The sequence below is a fragment of the Callospermophilus lateralis genome, chromosome 4, assembly GCF_048772815.1.
Source record: "Callospermophilus lateralis isolate mCalLat2 chromosome 4, mCalLat2.hap1, whole genome shotgun sequence".
Classification (NCBI taxonomy): domain Eukaryota; kingdom Metazoa; phylum Chordata; class Mammalia; order Rodentia; family Sciuridae; genus Callospermophilus; species Callospermophilus lateralis.
The window spans coordinates 160,645,787-160,666,837 of record NC_135308.1 but is presented as its reverse complement, the minus strand read 5'-3'; the positions used below and the strand labels follow the sequence as shown (position 1 = coordinate 160,666,837).

At 49.2% G+C, this 21,051-nt stretch overlaps 1 protein-coding gene across 3 annotated transcripts; it reads left to right on the top strand.

Moving 5' to 3' along the window:
- The first annotated feature begins 5,374 nt into the window (after positions 1–5,374).
- Cenpm (centromere protein M) lies at positions 5,375–18,930 on the top strand. 3 transcript variants are annotated; one of them, XM_076853343.1, is made up of 6 exons: positions 5,375–5,488; positions 6,032–6,111; positions 10,931–11,023; positions 12,702–12,781; positions 13,758–13,849; positions 18,242–18,930. In XM_076853343.1, the coding sequence occupies exons 1-6, from the start codon at positions 5,432–5,434 to the stop codon at positions 18,380–18,382; spliced, it is 543 nt and encodes a 180-aa protein (XP_076709458.1). In that variant the 5' UTR covers positions 5,375–5,431; the 3' UTR covers positions 18,383–18,930. The 3 variants fall into 3 exon arrangements, with proteins under 3 accessions (XP_076709458.1, XP_076709460.1, XP_076709459.1); XM_076853344.1 differs by lacking the exon at positions 5,375–5,488 and adding an exon at positions 5,755–5,795; XM_076853345.1 differs by lacking the exon at positions 13,758–13,849.
- Positions 18,931–21,051: the final 2,121 nt, after the last annotated feature.

Here is a 21,051-nt window from a genome sequence, read left to right as displayed (position 1 = left end):
CCACAGAGGGGGAAGAGGCTTCAAGAGACTCCCAGAGAGTTCATTCCCAAAAACCTGAGGAGAGGCACGCCCAGAAGACTCTTAATGAAGCAGCTTCAGGGTCTTCAGTATTCCACCCCACAGACAGCTGATAGCTGGGACCATCTGGGGCCCCTGCAAGGGTGGTGGGTCCTCTCCAACATATGTGAGGCATGGAGGTGATTATGTTTACAGAAGGATTTTTAAAATTCAAGTGTAAGGTACATGCGGTAAAATGCTCAAATTTTAAGCAATGGATGTTTATCTATGTATACATCTGAGCAACCACCATGTATCTCCCCAGAAAGGTCCCTCCTCTTGCCAGTGAATACTCCCACCCTCAGGGGCAGGGGTGCAGCTCAGGGTAGAGCATATGCTTAGCATGCAAGAGGCCCTGGGTTCAATCCTCAGCCACAACTCCGTCCCCAAAGGCATCCACAGCTCTGATTTCTGACGTTTGGGTTTCGTGGAAATGGAATCCCACACTGGGCACTCTCTGTGCCAAGCATAATGCCTTCAGGATTCAATGTGAATAGTTGCATGTGTCAGTCCACCACAATTTGTTTGTGTTCACTGAAGGACAGCTGGGTTGTCTCCAGGGTGGGACTATGATGACCAAAGCTGTCATAGTACTTAACAGTTTGGTGTGGGAAGGCAGGGGGGAGTCAGGGGAGGCTTACAGGAGGGAGTATTAGGAGACAGACTGGTGGGAACATGAGGTTAAAGGGATAATTATGTATATTGGGCCCACTATGCTGACCCCCACATGCTTTCATTTTTAAAAAGCAATTTACCTGAAGCCCTGCCTTAAGTCCACAGGATAGGTTACATTCCTCAGCAAACTACCTATTATTTGCAGGAGAAATACATGCCCCAAAATGCTGATAAGAAAACATGTTACGCTGAAAGGGGAGATTTTGTAATCCTTACACAGACATATCCCCAAATTCAGGGAGATAAGGATAATTCCCCCTAACCATAAAATCCATAAGAACAGGTTCCGATTAGAATCAGTCAGCATGGGATAAAGTGACCTAGAATTGTCACAGCAGTGGGGACTTGAAAGTCTGATGTCATCTTCTGTTAGGCGAAAGTCTGGACATGTGTGGGACTCTCTGGAAACTTCCTTGGGACCCCAATAAAATTTGAGGGCAAGAGAGGTACACAGTCTTTCTCTCTGAAAAGAACCACTGTCTCCCTTGACAGTGTCCCCTTTTCCCCTTTCCTAATCCTTCTAATAAATTCATGCCTGTTACTTTGAGTGACATGTCTGAAATCTTTCTGTCATGATTGAAAGAATCAGGGTGAGCCAGGCATGATGGTCCATGCCTGTAATCCCAACTGCTCCCGAGGCTGAGGCAGAAATATTGCATGTTCAAAGCCAGCCTCAGCAACTTAGTGAGACCCTGTCTCAAAATAAAATATAAAAAGGGCTGGGGCCAGGTGTGGTGGCACAGGCCTTAATCACGGCAGCTGGGGAGACTGAGGCAGGAGGATCATGAGTTCAAAGCCAGCCTCAGCAATGGCAAAGCACTAAGCAACTCAGTGAGACCCTGCCTCTAAATAAAGTACAAAATAGGGATGGGGATATGGCTCAATGGTTGAATGCTCAAGTTCAATCTCTGGCACCCCAAAAAAAGGGCTGGGGATGTGATCTCAATGGTTAAGTGCTGCTAGGTCCCAGTACCAAAAAAAAAAAAAAAAAAAAAAGAATCAGAGTGAAAGGGGCCTTCACATTGCCTCAATTTCCCAGAAGTCCCCAGCATTGTAACAACTGGAGGAAAAGTAACAGCAGTGGGTGATGGACATATTTTGGGGGTATTCAGAACCTTAATTGTGATAGTGGCTTTCTAGGTACATACACATATGTCAAAACATCAAATTGTACACTTTAGATATGTGACCAGTATATCTCATTTTAGAAGCTAAGCAAGGTCTGAACTGGTTAGTACTTGGATGAGAAATACATGTACAAGTTTTCTTTTTTTCTTTTTTTTTTGGTACAGGGTCTTGCTATGTTGCCTAGACTGGACTCAAACTCCTGGGCTCAGCCTGTCCCCTGAGTAGCTAGGACTATGGGTATCCCATCACACCTGGCTTAGACAGTATTTCTTGTATGTGAATTATACCTCAATAAATCTGTAAAAACACCAAATAAAAAAATAAAAGGGCTGGAGTATAGCTCAGTGGTGGAGTGACCTTGGGTTCAATACCATGAATAAATAAATCTGTAAAATATGTGATCAGTGGCCTGTATGAATGTGTTCAGTGCCTTGATTGTGATAGTGGCTTCATTAATCATGCTTACAAAAATGACTACCTGTGAACTTATCAAATTAATTAGAAGCACATGGATGCATGGGTATAACAAACTTATACTGGAAAAACCAGACCCAGGAGCTTATCGAACATTCCAGGCCACCGAATGAAACAACCCTCTTACCCATAAAAGGAGGAGTACCCCAAGATTGAGCATAGCAGTACACTCTCCCATCACCAGGTGACCCTGCCCGCTCTGGATGTTCATGACACAAGACTCTCCAGGCCTGGGTCTGACCTTCCCAACAATCCCTATCCTTCATCAGAGCATGGGGCCTGAACACAACTGTCTACTATTCCACTGCACATGTGACAAGTACCATCTCACCTTTGGCATTTCTGCCCAGTGAAGTGCAGTATGGGCTCCCCAGGGACACTTAATGCACCTCCATTTGGGCACCTGCACCTGTTGCTCCCTGGCTGATCCTCAGATAGCTCTCATCCATTGCACTGCCATTGATTTTTTAAAATCTGCTTCTGATAATTCCCTGAGGCAAGAGGACACCTCTGTAGCCTGGGTCCCACGTGCCCAGCACTGGGCCTGGCCCAAGGCAGACACTCAGAACCTATTGTTTTGAATGGGTCTCAGATTGGCTCCTCCTAGAAAGCTCTGACCAAGTTCCAAAGTTTTTCCATGGCCTTTGACCCTTTAAGGGTGTCAGTCACCCTGTTTTCATGTCTGCTCTGACCCTGTCTCCTCCCACTTTCATGCCATCTGCCTAGCCAGTCCTCAGAAGTGCCAGGAGTGTTCCCACTGGGGTCTTTGTACTTCCTTCTGCCTAAAGTCTCTTCCACATTAAACTTACCAGGTTTCTTTTTTACTGATTCAGGCCTCTGCTCAAAATATCACCTTTGTGGAGATGTCTCCCCTGACCCGAAGTAGCTTCTTCCCATCTGTCCCTCTTCCAGGCTGCTCTACTTGATCTTCAGAGTGCTTATTGCTACCTGGCTTTCAAGGAGAAGTCTCCACATCCCATGCCAAGAGAAATCAAAACTCCATCTGTGCTGAGGGCAGGGGCCTGGCGAAGCCATTTACTTCCTGCTCTTTCTGAGTAAGACAAATGGTTTAGTGTGCAGTAAGAAGGATTTAGGATAGACAGGGAATATGCCTCTGTTCTCTCAGATATCACAACAGTGAACACTCTGTCAGATGGTCTGTCTTCTTCATCACAGGGTTGATCAATAAGGTCTGGTTTGTCTGTTATTTCCACCATGGGTCTGGAACTAATGAACGGATGACTAACTGCTGAGAATAAATGAATGGATTGGAGTCAATCCATTCATCCAGCAAATGCTTATTGAGCAACCACTATGTCTCCCGCACTTTTTAGGGAGCTGGGCATACAAAGTGACAGTCTCTGACCTCACACTTTAGTTGGAGACACAAGTAATTACACTGTTGAGAGAAGCAATCTGCTATGGTTCCTGAGAATCCCTGCATGTTTCTTGCTTGGTATGCCAAGAAAGCAAGATCCTGATAGCTGTTTAAACAGGTCATTTCTTAGGGTTGTGTTTGAAGAAAAGAACCCTTAAAGAATGAGGTGCTCTCCTTGGACAAAGAACAGGAATGCTTACCACTTACTGTCAGAATCCATGAAATAGTAAAGCATTACTTTGTTATTGTGTAAGTGGGATAACACCTCAGCTACAGGGAAATTTTTGACAATGACATGTGAAGTGGAGATTAGTGCTACAGAGAAAATGGAGAAGAAACAAAAAAGAGGGATTGTGGGGATGACGATGTAGTGGTCAAGTACTTACCTAGCATGCAAAGTAGCTGAGTGGTAGAGCACTTGCCTAGTATGTGTGAGGCCCTGGGTTCAATTCCAAACACTGAACAAAACAAAAGGAGGGGAGATAAAGAGTATGGAGGGGCTGCTGTTTTGCAATTTTCTTTCTTTCAGATCTGGGGATTGAACTCACAGTCTAATGTTTGCTAGGCAAGTGCTTTACCACTAAGCTACAACCCAGCCCATGTGACTTACAATTTTAAATAAGGTCTTTATGAAAGGCCTTTCCCTTAAGATTAAATTGAAGCAGAAATATAAATAAAATGAGACTGAGAAGCAAGCCATGTGACTACTGGGGAGAAGGGCATTTCAGCCAAAAGGAACAGCAGAGACAACAGTCCTGAGGTAGGAGGTGACTTGGAATGTTTGAGGGACAGCATAGTGACTGGTGTGGTGGGGAAGACATGTTGGAAGGAAAAGAGCAGAAGATGAGATCAGGGAGATTGTCAGGGACCAGAACACAATGGGCCTGGGAGGTCATTTCAGGAGTTGGCAGCACCAAGTGAGATGGGTACCATTGGTGCAAGGTTTGATCAGTGATCTGTCCATTTTAAAAGGGTGACCTGCAGCTTGGAGAATAGATGACAGCCCTGGGGATCTGAGGGAAAACAGAATGCCTGTGAGAACGTGTTACAACAGTCCCAGCACAGACGACGGATGAGTGACTCCGTGCTGGTCATGGCAGAAGAAGTATTGAGAAGTGGTCAATTTCAGATATATTTTAAGATTAGAATAAAAAAAATTGTTTTCGGATTGAACAAGGGGAGTGAAGAGTCAAGAGTGACCCCAAGCTTTAGTTCGGAGCAACCACAGGAATGGAGTCAGCTGAGATGGAAAAGGCATAGGAGGAGCAGGTCTGGAAGGAATCAAGAGTGCCTTCAACAAGCACGAATGAACAAAAGTGAACAAAAGGCCTGTCCAGAGCCTTAGATGCCTGGGACCAATGAGGGACCCTTAGAAAAGAAGGTAGCGCGCCAGTAATCCCAGCGGATGGCGAGTTCAAAGCCAGCCTCAGCAAAAGCGAGATGCTAAGCACCTCAGTGAGACCCTGTCGTTAAATAAAATACGAAATAGGGCTGGGGGTGTGGCTCAGTGGTCGAGTGCCCCTAAATTCAATCCTAGGTACCAAAAAAAAAAAAAAAAAAAAAAGGAGGTAGCGGTTCCCTTAAAAATGCCCCTCCCTTCCCCGCGAAGCCCCGCCCAGAGAGGACCACGTGTTTCCCCGCCACGAATTACCGGAGAAACTCAGCACGGTTTGAAAGTTCCGCGCGCAAGGCCAAAAGGGCATTTCGGCTGCGATCGAGATGTCGGTGTTAAGGCCGCTGGACAAGCTGCCCGGCCTAAACACGGCCACCGTCTTGGTAGGTGTCGGCGAGGGGGACTCGCCCACGTTTCCACGGTGGGGCTTCCTCCCTTGACTGCCTTGAGTCCCCTGGTTTCTGCGCTCTCTGATCCGGGGCGCGCGGTATTCCTCGCTGTAGGCGGGAGAGCCGTGCTCTGAACCAATCGGAGTAGCCGCTCTCCGAGGCTGAGGGACACCTGCACCAATCGATGCGCGGCGTAGTCTTTCCCAGCTTGTGATTGGTGGGGCGAGTGGGCGGGTACCCTGTCGCCGGGTAGAGCCCCTTGCTGGTTCTTGCTTTCACTGAACCTAGGCTCTGGCCTCAGGTAGAGGTCCCGCGGTCGGAGGGACTGTGGGAGTGGGTAGTAGGTGCGGTGTCCACAGACCTGGAGCTGGCCTAAATTTCAGACCCCCTGCAGGGACCCACCTCTTGGGAAATGGTCCCCTCCGAGCTACCTTCGGGCTGTGGCCTGATCCTCCAGGGAGGGGTTCACCGAGCCAGGTTCTGCGGAGGAATTGTCCTGCCCAGGTCTCACTCCGATTGCTTTCTCTCCCTGGGCAGCTGGTGGGCTCGGAGGATGCTCTCCTGCAACAGCTGGCGGACTCGATGCTCAAAGAGGACTGCGCGTCTGAGCTAAGGGTGTAAGTAGCTGAGGCTCTGCGGGAACTCTGACTGGAAAAGAGGGAGAGGAAAGGGAGCCTCAGAGGGGGCTCCCAGCCGCCTGTAGTCCTCACTGAGCCTGCCTTCCTCCCCATGCTGGCTCCTCACGTCTTACCTCGCTTGTTCACACCTTGCACAGGACCCACTTGAGCACCCCGTCCATCACTCTCTGTCGCAACACTTGTTGCTTTGCTCTTAGTACCTATCATCATAAAGGATCTCCTGGCCACCTGTTGGTTCACTTGTTTCTTGTCTGCCACCCCCATGGACCTTGAGCAGCAATTGGCAGAGTAGATGTTCAATTAATAATTGCTGAATTAATCGGGTTAATTCAAGATTCAAGAAAGATTTCCAGGGCGAGGTTGTGCACACCTGTAATCCCAGCCAATCTAGAGGCTGAAGTGGGAGAATCCAAAGCTAAACACCAGTCTGAGCAACTTAGAACCTGTCTCAAATTTTAAAATTTTTTAATAAAGGGAAGAGGATGTAGCTCAGTGGATTCAATCCCTAGTACCACACACACAAAAAAAAAAAAAAAAAGAAAAAGAAAAGAAAAGATACAAAAATTTTGAAGGGTAGGGAATGCTAGAAATGTATGAGGGTAGTGAAATAGAAGGTAAGAGTTTCCCAGGAAACATGATGAAATGAAGCTGAACCATAAAATTATCTTCTCCAAAAAACCTAGTGAAATGAATTGAAAAATAGCAAAAAATGAGCAAACTTAACAGGTTGAAAAAAATTCTGTCATGTTTTGTCTGCTAACCCTGCTACTCCCACAACAAAATTATGAAAATTCTTTAGTACCCCAAGTTTGGAGAAAAGGTTACTAAAGAAATTCATTTTTATTTCCTTTTTCTAACTGGAAGGAAGCAGAATCAGCTGCTGTTTATATCAAGTGACTGAAAATGTGTGTCATTCTCCCTGATAGAAAGATAAGGCCCAGTGATCTGTGTTGAAGGAAAATGGTTCAGATCCAGAAGGTTATTCCTCAGTGGGAACTGGAATGTCTTTTACTGGGCAAATTAAACCCTGAAACAGCACTTTCAAAAATCTCTGATGAGGGAGTATGATCTTTTCCCTCTGAATAGATTGTTTACAGGTCTGTCTGTGCATCTACCAAGCTTTTCACTACAGAACATTAAATACAGCAACCCACAATCTCAAATGGAAAAGGATTTTTTTTTTTGGTACCAGGGGTTTAACCCAGGACCACTTAACCAATGAGCCACATTCCCAGCCCTTTTTTAATATTTTATTTTGAGGCAGGGTCTCTCTAAGTTGCTTAGGGCATTGCTAAGTTGCTGAGGCTGGCTTTGAACTTGAGATCCCCCTGCCTCAGCCTCCCAAGATGCTGGGATTACAGGTGTGCAACATTGCACCTGCTGGAAAAGGATTTTTTTTAAATGCATTTACCCAGAGGCTAGAGTTGTAGCTCAGTGGTAGAGTACTTGCCTAGCAGGTGTGAAGCAAGTTTGATTCTCAGCACTGCATATAAATAAATACATAAAGTAAAGGTCTATCAACAACTTAAAAATATATTTTAAAAAAAATTCATTTAGCCTGGTGTGGTTGTATGCACCTGTGATCCCAACTACCTCAGAGGCTGAGGCAGGAGGATTGTTTGAGCCCAGGAATTCAAGGCCAGCCTGGGCAACATAGAGAGCTCTGAGTCTGAAAAAATAAACAAAAATAAAAATCCATTTAATTATTATCAGGATAAATGGAAAAATACAGAAAAAAAGAATCTCCTACATTTAATAAGAACAAGTGGAAAAAGGTCATGAGAATCATCGGGGAGGGGCAAGTAACATGGCATACAAATATCCATGAAGAACCCACTCTGGAAAAGATACAGGAAAAGGAGCTGGGCACAGTGGTGCACACCTGTAATCCTAGCAGCTCGGGAGGCTGAGGCAGGAGGATTGTGAGTTCAAAACCAGCCTCAGCAACAATGAGGAGCTAAGCAACTCAGTGAGAATCTGTCTCAAAAAAATACAAAATAGTGCTGGGGATGTGGCTCAGTGGTTGAGTGCCCCTGGGCTCAATCCCCAGTACACCCTCCCCTCCTCAAAAAAAAAATACAAGAAAATGAAAATAAAATTCCCCTTTTAGTGCTCTGGACAATTGAAAAATTTAATAATAAAATTAATTTTTTAAAGAAATATTCATAGGGTGCTATGGCACACACCTGTAATCTCAGGACCTCAGGAGTCTAAAGCAGGAGGATCTCAAATTCAAGGCCATCCTAGGCAACTTAGACCCTGTCTCAAAAATACAAAGAGGTGGGGATGTAGCTTAGTCATGCCCCAAGGATTGATCCTCTGAACCACCAAAAAGAAAAGAAAGAAACATACAAATACTAACTGGAAAAACAACAGAAAGAGGAACTGGGAAGCTGAGGATCTAAGAGTTATAAAAGGGCCAAAAAATGATACTGTTTGATCTAGCTAATGAATACCTGGAGACAGGATTAGAGTAGATTTACGAAGAAGAAAGGTTTAAGAAAAATAGCAAAAGCATCCAACGATATAACAGTATTTTCTGAAATGAATGAAAAGTTGAATTTGTCCATTAAGAGGGTGATGTATTCTTGTTACAGGTAAAATGGATGTAGAATACAGAATACTTCACGTCGAGTTATATCCTAGTTACGTTATCAAACTCAAAGAGTAAATAATTATTCAGACTTTTAGGCTAGAAAAGCAAATCCTGGGACTGGGATTGTGGCTCAGTGGCAGAGAGCTTGCCTCACATATGTGAGGCACTGGGTTCGATCCTCAGCACCACATAAAAATAAAATAAAGATGTTGTGTCCACCGAAAACTAAAAAACAAATATTAAAAAAATTCTCTCTCTCTCTCTCAAAAAAAAAAAAAAGGAAAGAAAGAAAGAAAAAAAAATCATCTGTATGGTCATCTATTCACGCTGTTGCCACATATTTCCAGTTCTCAGTGTTTGCAGCCCATGGCAGTAATTAAGATTGTACTTCTTGTCTCATGTGGTTGTGTGGAGCTATGTGACTGGTTCTGGCCAATGAGATGTGCACAAAAATGATTGTCTCTTCAATACTGCAGAATTTAATTGCTAGTACAAGAATTCCCCTGGCCCTTTGCCTCCCCATCACGACCAGCAATGTTCCAGAGTGGCAGCTTCATCAGCCTGGGTCCAGACTTAGAGCAAAATATAGGTGTATGTAGTAACTAATAACAGTGATATCGAGGCATAAATATGCATTCATAATGTCCAAATGGTAGGATAAGATGTAAGAATGTTAATTTTCTCACTTTTCGTAATAGAGAATCAATACAATATAGATAAAATTGAAACAGTTTAAAATGGTGGCAATTAGCCCAGCACAGTGGCATTCACCTATAATCCCAGTGACCTAGGAGGCCAAGGTAGGAGGATGGCAAATGGCAAATTTGAGGCCAGCCTGGACAACTTGGCAAGACCCCGTCTCAAAATAAAAGGGCTTGTGTTATAGCTCAGTGGTAAAGTGTCCCCGGGTTCAATCCTCAGCTGTCTCCCCCCACCTTCGCCCTGGCAAATGATGTCTGCTTCTTATTTTTCTTCACAGCCTGTTTTTATTTACTTATTGTTTTATTTTGCAGCAATGGGGATGCAAGTTAGGGCCTTGCATCCTACTATGCTAGGCAAGTATTCTGCCCCTGAGCCACATCCTATGTTGCATACTCTTTGATTCAGCTCTTTTAGGGAACGGTCTCTTTTGGTTAAAGAAATAGCCTCTCCAAAGTTCATCTACTTTTTTCATTTCTGCTTGTTTTTTGCTTCTGTTCAATTCAAGCTAAATGAATGCTATTATTCCATTTTTAGGCTATATCTACACTGTTGTCTAAATGTATATACATTATGTAGACATGTTTGCCAAAATGTTCAAATACTAATTTCTAGGTGACTGACTTCAGGGTATAAGTGAATATTTTAAACTTGTATTTTTTGTGCTTTTTGCTTTTCTCCATTTTCTAAATTATAGTCTGGTGAAGGGTGAAATGGGTAATATAAATATGTGGAAATGGGCAAAAGTAGAGACTTCAAGAAAAACCTTCAGGGCAGTGGGCACAGCTCAGTGGTGGAGCACTTGCCCAGCATGCTCTTGGCCCTGAGCTCCTTCCCCAGCATCAAAAACTAAACCCAGAGACCAAGCCCAGATGTAAATTACTTGCCCAGGGTCACATTAGCTTGGCAATTGACAGAACTAGGACTTGTGCCCACATCTGCCTCAAAAGGGGTTCAGTCTTAACCTCCTAAATTTATAGCCCAACAACCCCTTCTTCTGAGACTGGTCTCCCTCAACACACAGTGACCTCCCAAGCCCTGCACCATGTGCCATGTAGCTTAGCAGGTCTTTTCACCATGGTGCTTACTAAACAGATCTCTTTTCTAGAATGCGGAATCGGACAGGAGGGAAGTAGGTAGGACTAGATTTATCTTCCTCTGTTCCTTCAAGAAGTCTTGCCTGGCTGGGTGTGATGATGCACCCTGTAATCCCAGCAGCTCAGGAGGCTGTGGTAGGAGGATCATAAGTCTGAGGCCAGCCTCACCAACTTAGTGAAACCCTGTCTCAAAATTAAAAAATGGAAAAAAGTTTGAGGATGTGGCTCTGTGGTTAAGTGCCCCTGGGTTCAATTCCCAGTGCCAAAAAAGAGAAGTCTTGCCTGCAGAGTGTCAGGTGAATAGGTGAGGAGCCCTTGGCAACTTCTTCCCCTATGAAGGACAGCACATGACAGTCACTATAAGTGGGTATGTTTGTGTTTAATGCTCTGATTTCTTGTTTTTCAGTCACTTGGCAAAGGCCCTCCCTTTACCCTCCAATGTGAATCGGCCTCGAATCGACCTGATTGTGTTTGTGATTAACCTTCATAGCAAATACAGGTAGGACCAGAGGACATGAGCCCTGGGGACCCAGGCCGACCTGACTGGGAGTGTGCTGGGACAGTGACCTTACTTGCGATGGCAGGGAGGAAGCAGTGAGAGGTTGGCCAGGGTCAGCATAGAGGGCAGAAGGGAGGAGCCAGTAGACAGTGCACAGTGTTTAACCCACAAATCCTACCATGTCCTCTGTTCATTTAACCCTCTGAAAACTACTCTGTATACCCAGCGGCAGGCACAGAAACGGACAAAACAGACTGCTTTCCTCAGGTGTCCTCATCCACTGGGAGGACACTGGACTTTTGAGAGACCAGTTAGAGTACCGGGATGTGGACCATGAAGAGGCAGGCTCTGGGCTGTGGAGCCCACACAAGACCTCCGACAGCCAGGCCTTAGGTGTGGGAGGCCAAGGCAGACCTTTTGGTGGAGGTAATATCTACATCGACACCTGAGAGTCAGTCAGGTGAGCCCCTCCAGGGGCACGGCTGGCCGAGGTTAGGCAGGGCAGGGTCCAGCACAGACACCTAGTGATGTGGGGGTTAAGGGAAGGCTGTGGTGGGGACACCTGGGAACCCAGGAGCATGAAGATGGCAGATATTCTAGCATCAGGAGGACGTCTAGACCTCGCAGCCAGCTCCTTGGAACTAGTCAGCATGGGAGAAGAGAAGGAGCTGAGAACTAGCATGGTTACCTTACAACGGGGAAGGATGGGAAGCCACCTAACTGCTCGTCACTGGGAAGGTAGAACGTGGTGCGCTGTGTGCTCACGCTGAAGGACCTAGCAGTTTCATGCATTTGTATGAGTCGGTGTTGTATCACTGCAGCAAACGTCCAAGACAGTTCCAGGCCCAGGGTGCACACCTGTAATCCCGGCTATTTGGGAGGCTGAGGCAAGAGAATCACAAATTCAAGGCCAAACTAGGCAATTTAGCAAGACCCTGTCATAAAATAAAAGGGCCGGGGATGGAGCTCAGTGATGGAGCTCTTGGCCCTTAGTTGCATCCCCACTACTGCAAAAAGAAAGGGAGGGAGGAGGGAAAGGAGGTTTGTTTTGGCTCAGTTCTGTAGGTCCACGGTTGAGGGACCACGTCTGGTGATGGCCTTCTTGATGGCAGAGTCCCGAGGACTGGCCAGAGAAAGGGAGCACATGTGTGTCTGCCTGGTCTCTCTCACTCTTATAAAAGCACCAGGATTCAATCTTGGGACCTCACCTGCCCACCTGGTCTAATCCTAATCCCTTCTTAAGCCTCACCTAACACCATGGCCACATGAAGTCTTAGGGACGCTCTCAAACAATATCCCAACAATAGTACAGCAGCACTGATCGGAGTTTAATGCTGGTTCATACCACCATAACGCACCTGGAGCATTCCAAAGGGATGACACCCCAAACTGATGGCAGCAGTTCCCTCTGGGGAGTTGGGCTGAAGGGCAGCGCTGAGCCAGGGGACTTGGCGGTCTCTGCGTGCATCCGTGTTTACCAACTGACGATTTCACAAGTGGGAGTCATTTTTTAAAAAGTAGTTATAAAAAAACTAAAGGACCGAGTATTCCTCCAGGCTGTTTTCCTGTCCCCCTCCTCTTGTTCTCTGACCTTAGATCAGAGAAAAAGGGGCTCTGCTGTCTCCATTGTGAAGTTTGTCCTCTGGTTTGTTTTCTTGCCCTGGCCTGGCCACCCTAGTCTCCAGCACGTGGAGGAGTCGATGCACCACGTGGACGCCAGCTTCTTCCTGGGGAGGGTGTGCTTCCTCGGCACTGGTGGTAAGTGCGCCCCTCACCTGCCACGCGCCCCTCACCTGCCACCCGCCCCAAGAGAGAGCAGGCAGTCAAGGGTCCTTGCCGGGGCAGCCTGGCTGATGACTTGAGGACCTGGCTGCTGTCAGACTTTCTAACAGTGAATCTGAGCAGATAGTTCTGTGGCACTCGAAGCTGCCTGCTGGCTTCCTGCAGCTTTCAGAGTGAAATCCAGACTCCTCTAAAGTCACAAAGTGTTTTGCAGTTTGGCCTCTGCCTTGTCGAGTGTCACCTCCTATTACCCTCATTCTTTGGGTCAGCTCTCATTCTCTGAAAAAGTCCTGCTGTTGCTGAGACTTTGCAATATTACAGTGCAAATGGTCATAGCTGACCTTTATCGGGCTCTTCCCAGGCCCAAGACTGTGGTAGGTGCTTAGTTTCTTATATCATTAATCTTTGAGCATTAATCGCAGTATTATCTGTTTTATAACTAAGTAAACTGGCCACGCCCAAGGTCCTGTAGCACTATGGTGGCAGAGCTGAGAGTCACGTGGGTGACAGTCCTAGTCAGGGCCCATCCCCTCTGGCTACATCGGGGTTCTCTCAAGTGCTTTGTTCTCCTTATCTTATTAGTCCCTACAGATACCTCAAAACTGAGTTCTGGCGTCCCCTCTGGCACCAGGGACATGTGTGACCTGAACTGTGAGGGGAGTGCTGGGCACAGATCATTCTCAATAAGCTTTGAAGAAGGAACCAGTTCCCCAGGGAGCCCTGGCTCTGGGTCACTGACTCTACCTGACCGGGGGGCAGGGGCTCTCACTACGCTCATCTCATAAGTGGGAACCGTGTGTTAATAGAACGCTCTCTCCCAGCCCTTTGAGCTCATTTGATGGTGGAACAGGTTGTCACCCACTGACCAGTTCAGAACTGACACCCGAGGGCTGGTAGCAACCGTGCCCAGGTCTTGCTGGGCACCGCCTTAGTGCTCTCTGCCTCTTTGCAGCTGGGCAGGAGCACCACTGCAGCCTTCACCGGAACACGGTCCTGAAGCTGGCCCACACCTACCGCAGCCCCCTGTTCTTCTGTGACCTGGAGGTGAGGACACTTTCCACAGTGGCCAGTGTTACATTTGGGTGCGGGGAAGGGGCTGTCAGGACTGCTTATTGCAGGATCAAGTACCAGGTGAGGTGGCCGCTGAGGTGTAGGGGGACATGAGTCCTGCCTTTTCTGTTCACTGGCTGTGGCCTCTAAGTACACAGTGTAAAATGGGTTGAATGCCGTCTCTGTGGCTTGTAGCCAGGCTTTCCCTTTTCTTAGTTTCTCTGTACTTGTCTTGTTTGTGGATTTGTGGGTCCTCATTAATATCTCGCTCTTCTGCTAATGAGAGCAGGTGCCAGATGGCTCCTTAACCACTGCATGCTTCTCAACAGTCACAATGCCCAGTGTCACCCTTGTCTCCCCTGATTGCAGACCCTGTCCAGTCCCAGCAAAGGCAGGGCACCAGCAGGCTGCAGCAGGTTTGCGGAGTGGGTGGGCGTGTGGCAGGAGGGGTCCACGTGGTATCTCTCGCAGGAGATCCCAAGTGCGGGAGCAAGCCGCATTTCCCCTTCACTGATACATTTGCCCTTCAGCCTCTCACGGGTGTGGAGTCGGTGTGCTCCCTCTGCTGGGTGTGCGTAGGGCCAGCAGGGCCTGCGCTGCCCCCGGCCCATGTGCCAAGACTGTTCTGTTGCTTTGGGGATCTCTTCCTGAGATTTGAGGTTCATTATGAAGATTCATGTTTTTTCTGTGTTCCTGGGCTGACACCTTTGGATGGGATGCAGAGAGAACCGAGTGCTCAAGTACCTTCCCCAGCATCTGGCCCAGGGGTCTGCAAACCCCTCTGCTTTGGGGGCAGAATCCAGGTGATGTGGGAACTTGGAGCAGAGGGGAAAAGCTTCTTTTTCCCCTGCTGACTTCTAAGTGAAATCGAGCCCGGTGGACGTAGGGAAGAGCGTGAGTAGGAGTAGCAAAGTCTGTGGCAGCCAGTAGACGTGTCGATGTCTCCCTGTTACTTCAGGAGTGGCAGACCTAGCTGTTGGGCCTGCCCCTGCTCCGCCCCAGACCAGTGCAGTGACAAGGGTACATACTCCTCTCTCACAAACTTGGTTTTCATGTTTGACAACTATTTTTAGGACCCTGACTAGATCAATGCTCTGATCTCACAGATGGGACCATGGCCCCTGCACACCTGCAGTGTCTCCCCTCCAGACTTCCCTCCCAGCAAAGCTCTGAGGAGGCTGAGACTGAGAACAGGCCCTTGCTCACAGTCACAGAGCTGGGAAGTTGGCAAGCCAGTTAGCACACAGCTGTCCCTATCATAACCTGCTGTTGTGTGTCCGCCAGCCTCCAGGCGGGTGCAGTTCTGTGTGTGGCCATGAGATGGCAGGCCACACCAGGTCTCTTCTAGCCTGAAGCCAGCTGTGGCTGACTGGGTAGGAAGCAGAGGCCCCAGGTTTCCAGTCAGCAAGGGGGTGCAGAAGTGCCCACTGACCGTCCTTCAGATGAAGCCGCAGTTTGGTCCGGCGTCTCTCCACATGCCCCTGCTGTCCTTTGGAGAGCATACTTCCATACCGGGTCCCTCGCCATGGTTTGAGGCGTGGCAGGGATTCCCAGCCCCTTAAAGAGGAGGAAGCACCCAGAGAGGAGTGTGATTTGCCCAGTAGAACAAATGCCCAGGTCTGCTGGTCAGGCCTGTGCGGGTGCCTACCGCAGACGTTGGTCCTGCCCTCTTGATCTAGTAAGATGAAGATTCGCCGGGTTTTTGAAGCCTGGTGTAGAATTAAGTCATTTTTTCCTGTACATCATGGGCAAAGTCGTGACTATGGTCAGACTTGGGTTTTGGGTCCTTGTCTCAGTGTGGTGTGTGGGTGAGAGGAGGCAGCTATGGAGCCAAGCTAGTGATGGATTTGGAGGCAAAGGCCACAGAACGTAGAGCAGGAGGATTTATTCCACAAATCCTTCTCATGTATACTGCTCTAGGCCCCAGGGATGCGGCATAGAACAAAATAGTAAAGATTCCCAGGACATGGGCTGGGGCTCTAGCTCAGTTGGTAGAGTGCTTGGCTACTCAAGAGCTTGAGGCAAGAGGATGACTTGAGCCAGGTTTTTGAGACCAGCCTGGGCAGCATATCAAGACCCTGTCTCAAAAAATCCTGACTCTGTTTTAGTCAAGAAAGCGGAAATGGTAAAGGAATCAATGCAGGGCTGGGTGTGGCGGCACACCTGTAATCCTAGTGACTCAGGAGGCAAGGCAGGAGGTTCTCAAGTTCAAGTGAGAACCTGTCTCAAAATAAATAAAAAGGGCTGGGGATGTGGTACAGTGGTAGAATACCTCTGGGTTCAATCCCTGGTACCCCCTACAAAAAAATGTATAATTTTTAGAAAATGGGGGTCTGATAGGCCAGGTGGAGGTAAAGGGGCAAGATTTAGATAGAGCAACCAGCAAGGCCTCACTGCAAATGTGACTTTCAGATAGAGACTTGAAGAAAGTGAGAGGGCAGCCGTGGTGTTACCCAGTACACGAGCAACGTCCGGAGCTCGCCCCATGTGTCCAGAGTCAGCAGGGGAGGCCAGGGTGCTACAGCTGAGAAGCAAAGGCAGGGCCGTGGGAGATAAGTCAGAGTAGTGGTGGGACCAGGTCAGTGAGGCCTTGTGGTCACAGTAAAGACTGTGGCTTTTGCTCTGAGTGAAACCAGAGCCACTGGGGTCCGGGAGGAATGCAGCCTGGCTTGTGTTTTGCATGGGCCCCTCTGAGGGCTAGAAGGAGGCACGGCGGAGGAAGACAAGAACAGAAATGGGGAATTGGGTCCAGAGACTCTTTCTGGAAGAGTTCAGAGTGGCCTGTCCAGGAGAGGTGCACACCTGTAGTCTCAGTGATTCTGGGAGGCTGAGGCAGGTGGGCAACTTTGCGGCCAGCCTGGGCAACTTTAACAAGACCCTGTCTCAAAATAAAAAATAAAAAGGTCTGGGGATGTGGCTCCGTGGTAGAGCACCTCTGGGTTTGATCCCGAGTAACACACACACACACACACACACACACACACAGTGGCCTGGACCTAGTGGTAGCTAGGGGAGAAGGGGACAGGATGGAACATGACTGGCTGTTTCCAGAGAGGAGGTGACAAGAATGTGCTCATAACCAGATGTAAGGGAAGGTGAGTGGTAGGACGGCTCTGAAATCCATGGCCTGACCGCTGGAGGGTGGCTCTGCCTTTGACTGCGATGGATGAGACTGCAGGAGCAGGGCTTGGGGCCACTGCTGTGGACATGAGCCGTCCAGGGGGAGAAGTCCAATCACTGCACACATGCATGGGACACTTAAAGATCCAGAGATGTAACTTGTGTGTCCTTAGAAATTGGGTGTTTTTTGTTTTTTAATTTTTTTTTTTTTAGTTATACATAGGCACAATATGTTTGTTTTGTTTATTTATTTATTTTTATGTGGTGCTGAGGATTGAACCCAGGGTCTCACATGTGAGAGGCGAGCTCTCTACTGCTCAGCCCCAGCCCCAGCCCCAGAAACTGGGTGGTTTTAAAACCACAGAGCCAGATAAAGTCACTTAGGGATTGAGTGTGAGAGAAGGAAGCCAAGAACCAAGCCCCAGCTTTTGTGTTGGGCAAAGAGGAGGGAAGTGTGTGGACAGGAGGTGGGTGTGGGTGGGCACCATACCAACAGCAAGGTAGAAAGGCATTTCAAGCAGGGCTGAGAGGCCCTGGCACCTTCTGGTAGCACCAGGGCAATGAGGGTAGAGAAGTTACCACTGGGTTTTGAGCCAAGATCGTGGGTGAAAAAAGGGGATTTGAGTTGGAGGAATGAGGGAACTTGTCCTGAGTCTGCAGACAGGCCTGGCCAGCACCCCTTCCACTGGCCAGAGAGGCATTTCTGAGGCCAACTGTTGGCTAGGGGAGTCAGGGAGCATCATGATTTGTTCTTCTTCAAACATTTACAGACAATCTTGTACTCGTCCAGCGTTCACCTGGAACCCCCTCAGCTGCCCTGGGCCCACCAGCCCTGCAGAAGCTCCAATAAAGGGATTCCTTATGAATGGCACCTCCATATTTGGGGTGAGGGCCTCCCTCCCATCCCTGAGTGTCTTCCTCAGATGCCAGTAAGTGAGCCTTGGGGGCTTGGGCCTGGTTCAGATCCCAGCTCCGCAGTCACTGCCTCTGTGACCCTGGACAGTGTACTTGGCCTTGCCAACCTTGCTTGTCAAGGTTTACTTCCTCTTGAGCAGGGCTTATGGTTTCTGGGTGTCTCTGGAAGTTGTCTGAAGGGCTGGGCAAGCTGAGCAGGTGGGAAGCATGAACGAGGGTGTGGCCATGATGGAACAAGATACCCTGAGCTACCCCCAAGTCTCGTCCCCCAGCTCTGCCTGCACAGCTGCCGCAAGTGAGGGAGTAGGGCCTGCGGCCAAGTCTCTCACTGGTGCTCTCTGCTCCCTGCAGGTGGAAGACTTTCGAACCACCATGGCGCAGCGTCTGGTGCGCATGCTGCTGATCTGTGCTGGCCACGTACGTGGTGTCTCAGCCCTGAATCTGCTGTCTTTGCTGAGGACCTCTGAGACCCCTCCACCAGAGGAGCTGTGACGGCCACTGGCCCCTGGCTGTCCCTCCCGCTTTGGGCTCCGTTAGCTGTCACTGATGGTGAAGACACAGACTGGGTTGAGCTCCCCATGCCCCAGCAGGGCACCGGGCAGGATGGGGAGGAAGCCCAGCTGCTGGGACTCCAGCCCCTCCAACGCCCACACTCATCCTCTGAGGAGGTACATCTCCACTTAAGATTTCACTGGAACAAAGGGCCCTTGGCTAAAAAAAGTTTGAAGATCACTGGTCTCATCCACTACTTTGACTTTGCAAATGAGGAAAACTGACTCAGAACAATGAAGTCAGGATGTGGGAGGATAGCTTGGACGGCACACCCTGGGGCCTGCTGCTCTTATGGAGCTTGGTGGTTGCTTCTGGGAACCTCAGTTTCCACACAGAGGGTTTAATGGAGTGAAGGGGAGGTGCCTGAGACTGGGCCACACCCACACTTGTTGGCTTGATAGACCTCCTGAGACCTGGTGCTCTGCACAGGCCAGGCAAGGGCTCAGTGAGCAGTCCCTGTTATTTGAAATCACACAACTGAATTTAAAAATTGGTGCAAGGGGCTGGGGTTGTAGCTCAGTGCCTAATACACATGAGGCACTGGGTTCGATCCTCAGTGCCACACAAAAATAAATAAATAAAATAAAGGTATTATGTCCATCTACAACTAAAAAAGAAGGTTCAAATTTGCAAATTGAGAATTTGCCCCTGAGGTCAGAGGTTTATGAGAAATGAGAGTGGCCACCTGGAAGACTTTGGGCCTTCAGCAAAAGATTACGCAGTGGCAGTAGCTCTCTGTCTCCCTCTAATCTAACTGGAAATTTGTGAAGTGCTAGGATTAGACTCCAGAAGTCCTGTAGCCAGGTCAGGACTTCTGCTGCTGCAGGAAGTGGGACTGATGCACAGGATCTCAAGAACCGAGGGAGGTGCCTGGCAGGAGAGATCTTGGGGAGAGAGCTGGACCTGAGCCCTCCAGACCCTCACCAGGCCTGGCCTCAGGCAGGTTCCTGCTGATGTCCTGCTTAGAGCCAGGCTCTGCCATGTCACCAATGCAGCCATGGCCCGTGTTCTCCTGAGGGTGAGGCCTGCCTCATTTCTGTAGGTACCTTCTAGAACTAGCCCAGGGCCCCACCCTAGTGCTAAGTAAGGTTTACACACCTGGCTGACTTCGTGCAGATGCAGCCCCTAGGGCCTGCTGAAGACTCAGCTGTGTAGATTCCGGTTGAGGCCCCGCATGTCACCTGACATTTGTGAGGCACTTCATGCTTCACAGAGCTCTTCTCACAAGGCGGCCACTCCTGTCGCCCTCCCAGCAGACCCGTGGGGTTGCTGATGGTCTCTATTTCACAGTTGGTGAAAGGAGACCTGTAATTGGAGGTGTGTCTGCTGTCACAGCCAATCAGCGGCAGAACCAGCCCGTGGTGCTTGGGTCCTCAGCTCTTCTGTGTGGCTAATCTTTGAGCAAAAGCATGGCATCTCTGCAGGAGGCCTGAGTGGGAAGCAGAGGTAGACCAGCCTGGCCTGAGAAAGAAGGCTGCAGGGCAGTCCCTAAACACTGCCTCAGGTGGAGCTAGGACCCCATTAACCAGGAGGGGAGCCGGCTAGGAAAAGGCAGGGCGCACACCACAGGAGGGGGCCCAGTGGGGCTCCAGCAGGCTGAGGCCTGCTGCAAGGAAACCCTGGGTCACATGGCCAGGGAGGCCAGCGTCTGCTGGAGGGCAGTGGGCCCAGGTCTGCAGAAGAGGGAAGAGGTGGAGGTTTGTGTTGTCCCTGAAGGCAGAGGCCCAGAAGGGTCAGCCTTCGCAGAGGTCCCCAATCATTGTCCCTAGCACCCTCTGAGTCCTGGACCATAAGGCCGCTTTGCTGGGGCGGGGGCTTCCTCCAGGAGAGGAAGGCAGCGAGGGCTCTGGGGACTCTCCCGAGATGTCACTTTTTGCTTAAGACAGGGAGGGAGGCCTTCCCTCCCCTTCCCTTCCCCTTCCCCTCCCCCAGCCAGCTCACCTCTCTCCCTCAGATCCCTGTGCCACATTTTCCTTGCCACCTGGTGCCATTTAACAAGAGAAGTGGCATTGCATTCTCCAGTGAGGGCTGGGAGCCTTCCAAGTGCTGGGAACTCGACACTCACTGCCGCCAGCTCCCTGCGGAGCTTGGCAGGGCCCTGGAACTGAGAGGCCTGCCCCTGCCTCAAGGCGGAGCTGAGTGACACATTTAAATGGCAGCAAGGTGTTCACAGACCAGCTGTCCCCAGAAGGCTGGGGACAAGTGGACAGGGAGTGGTTGCTTCACTGTCCGAAGGCTGTGGCAGCGTCTGGAGGAATGTGACTGAGGGAAGGAATGGAGGCCCTGCCCCTGGAGTGTGTTGGGAGCTGCTGGGGTGGCTGCATGCTGATGGCAAAGCCTCAGGCAGGTCACTCATCTATAGGATGAGGTCAGGCTAATGAGGGGATACCAGGGATTGAACCCAGAGGCACTTGACCACTGACCACACCCCCAGCCCTATTTTGTATTTTATTAGAGACAGGGTCTCACTGAGTTGCTTAGGGCCTCACGAAGTTGCTGAGGCTGGCCCTGAACTTGTGATCCTCCTATCTCAGCCTCCCTAGCCACTGGGAATACGGGCGTGTGCCACTGCACCCGGCCTGGGAGGCAGTGTTAGAGGGTAGACAAGG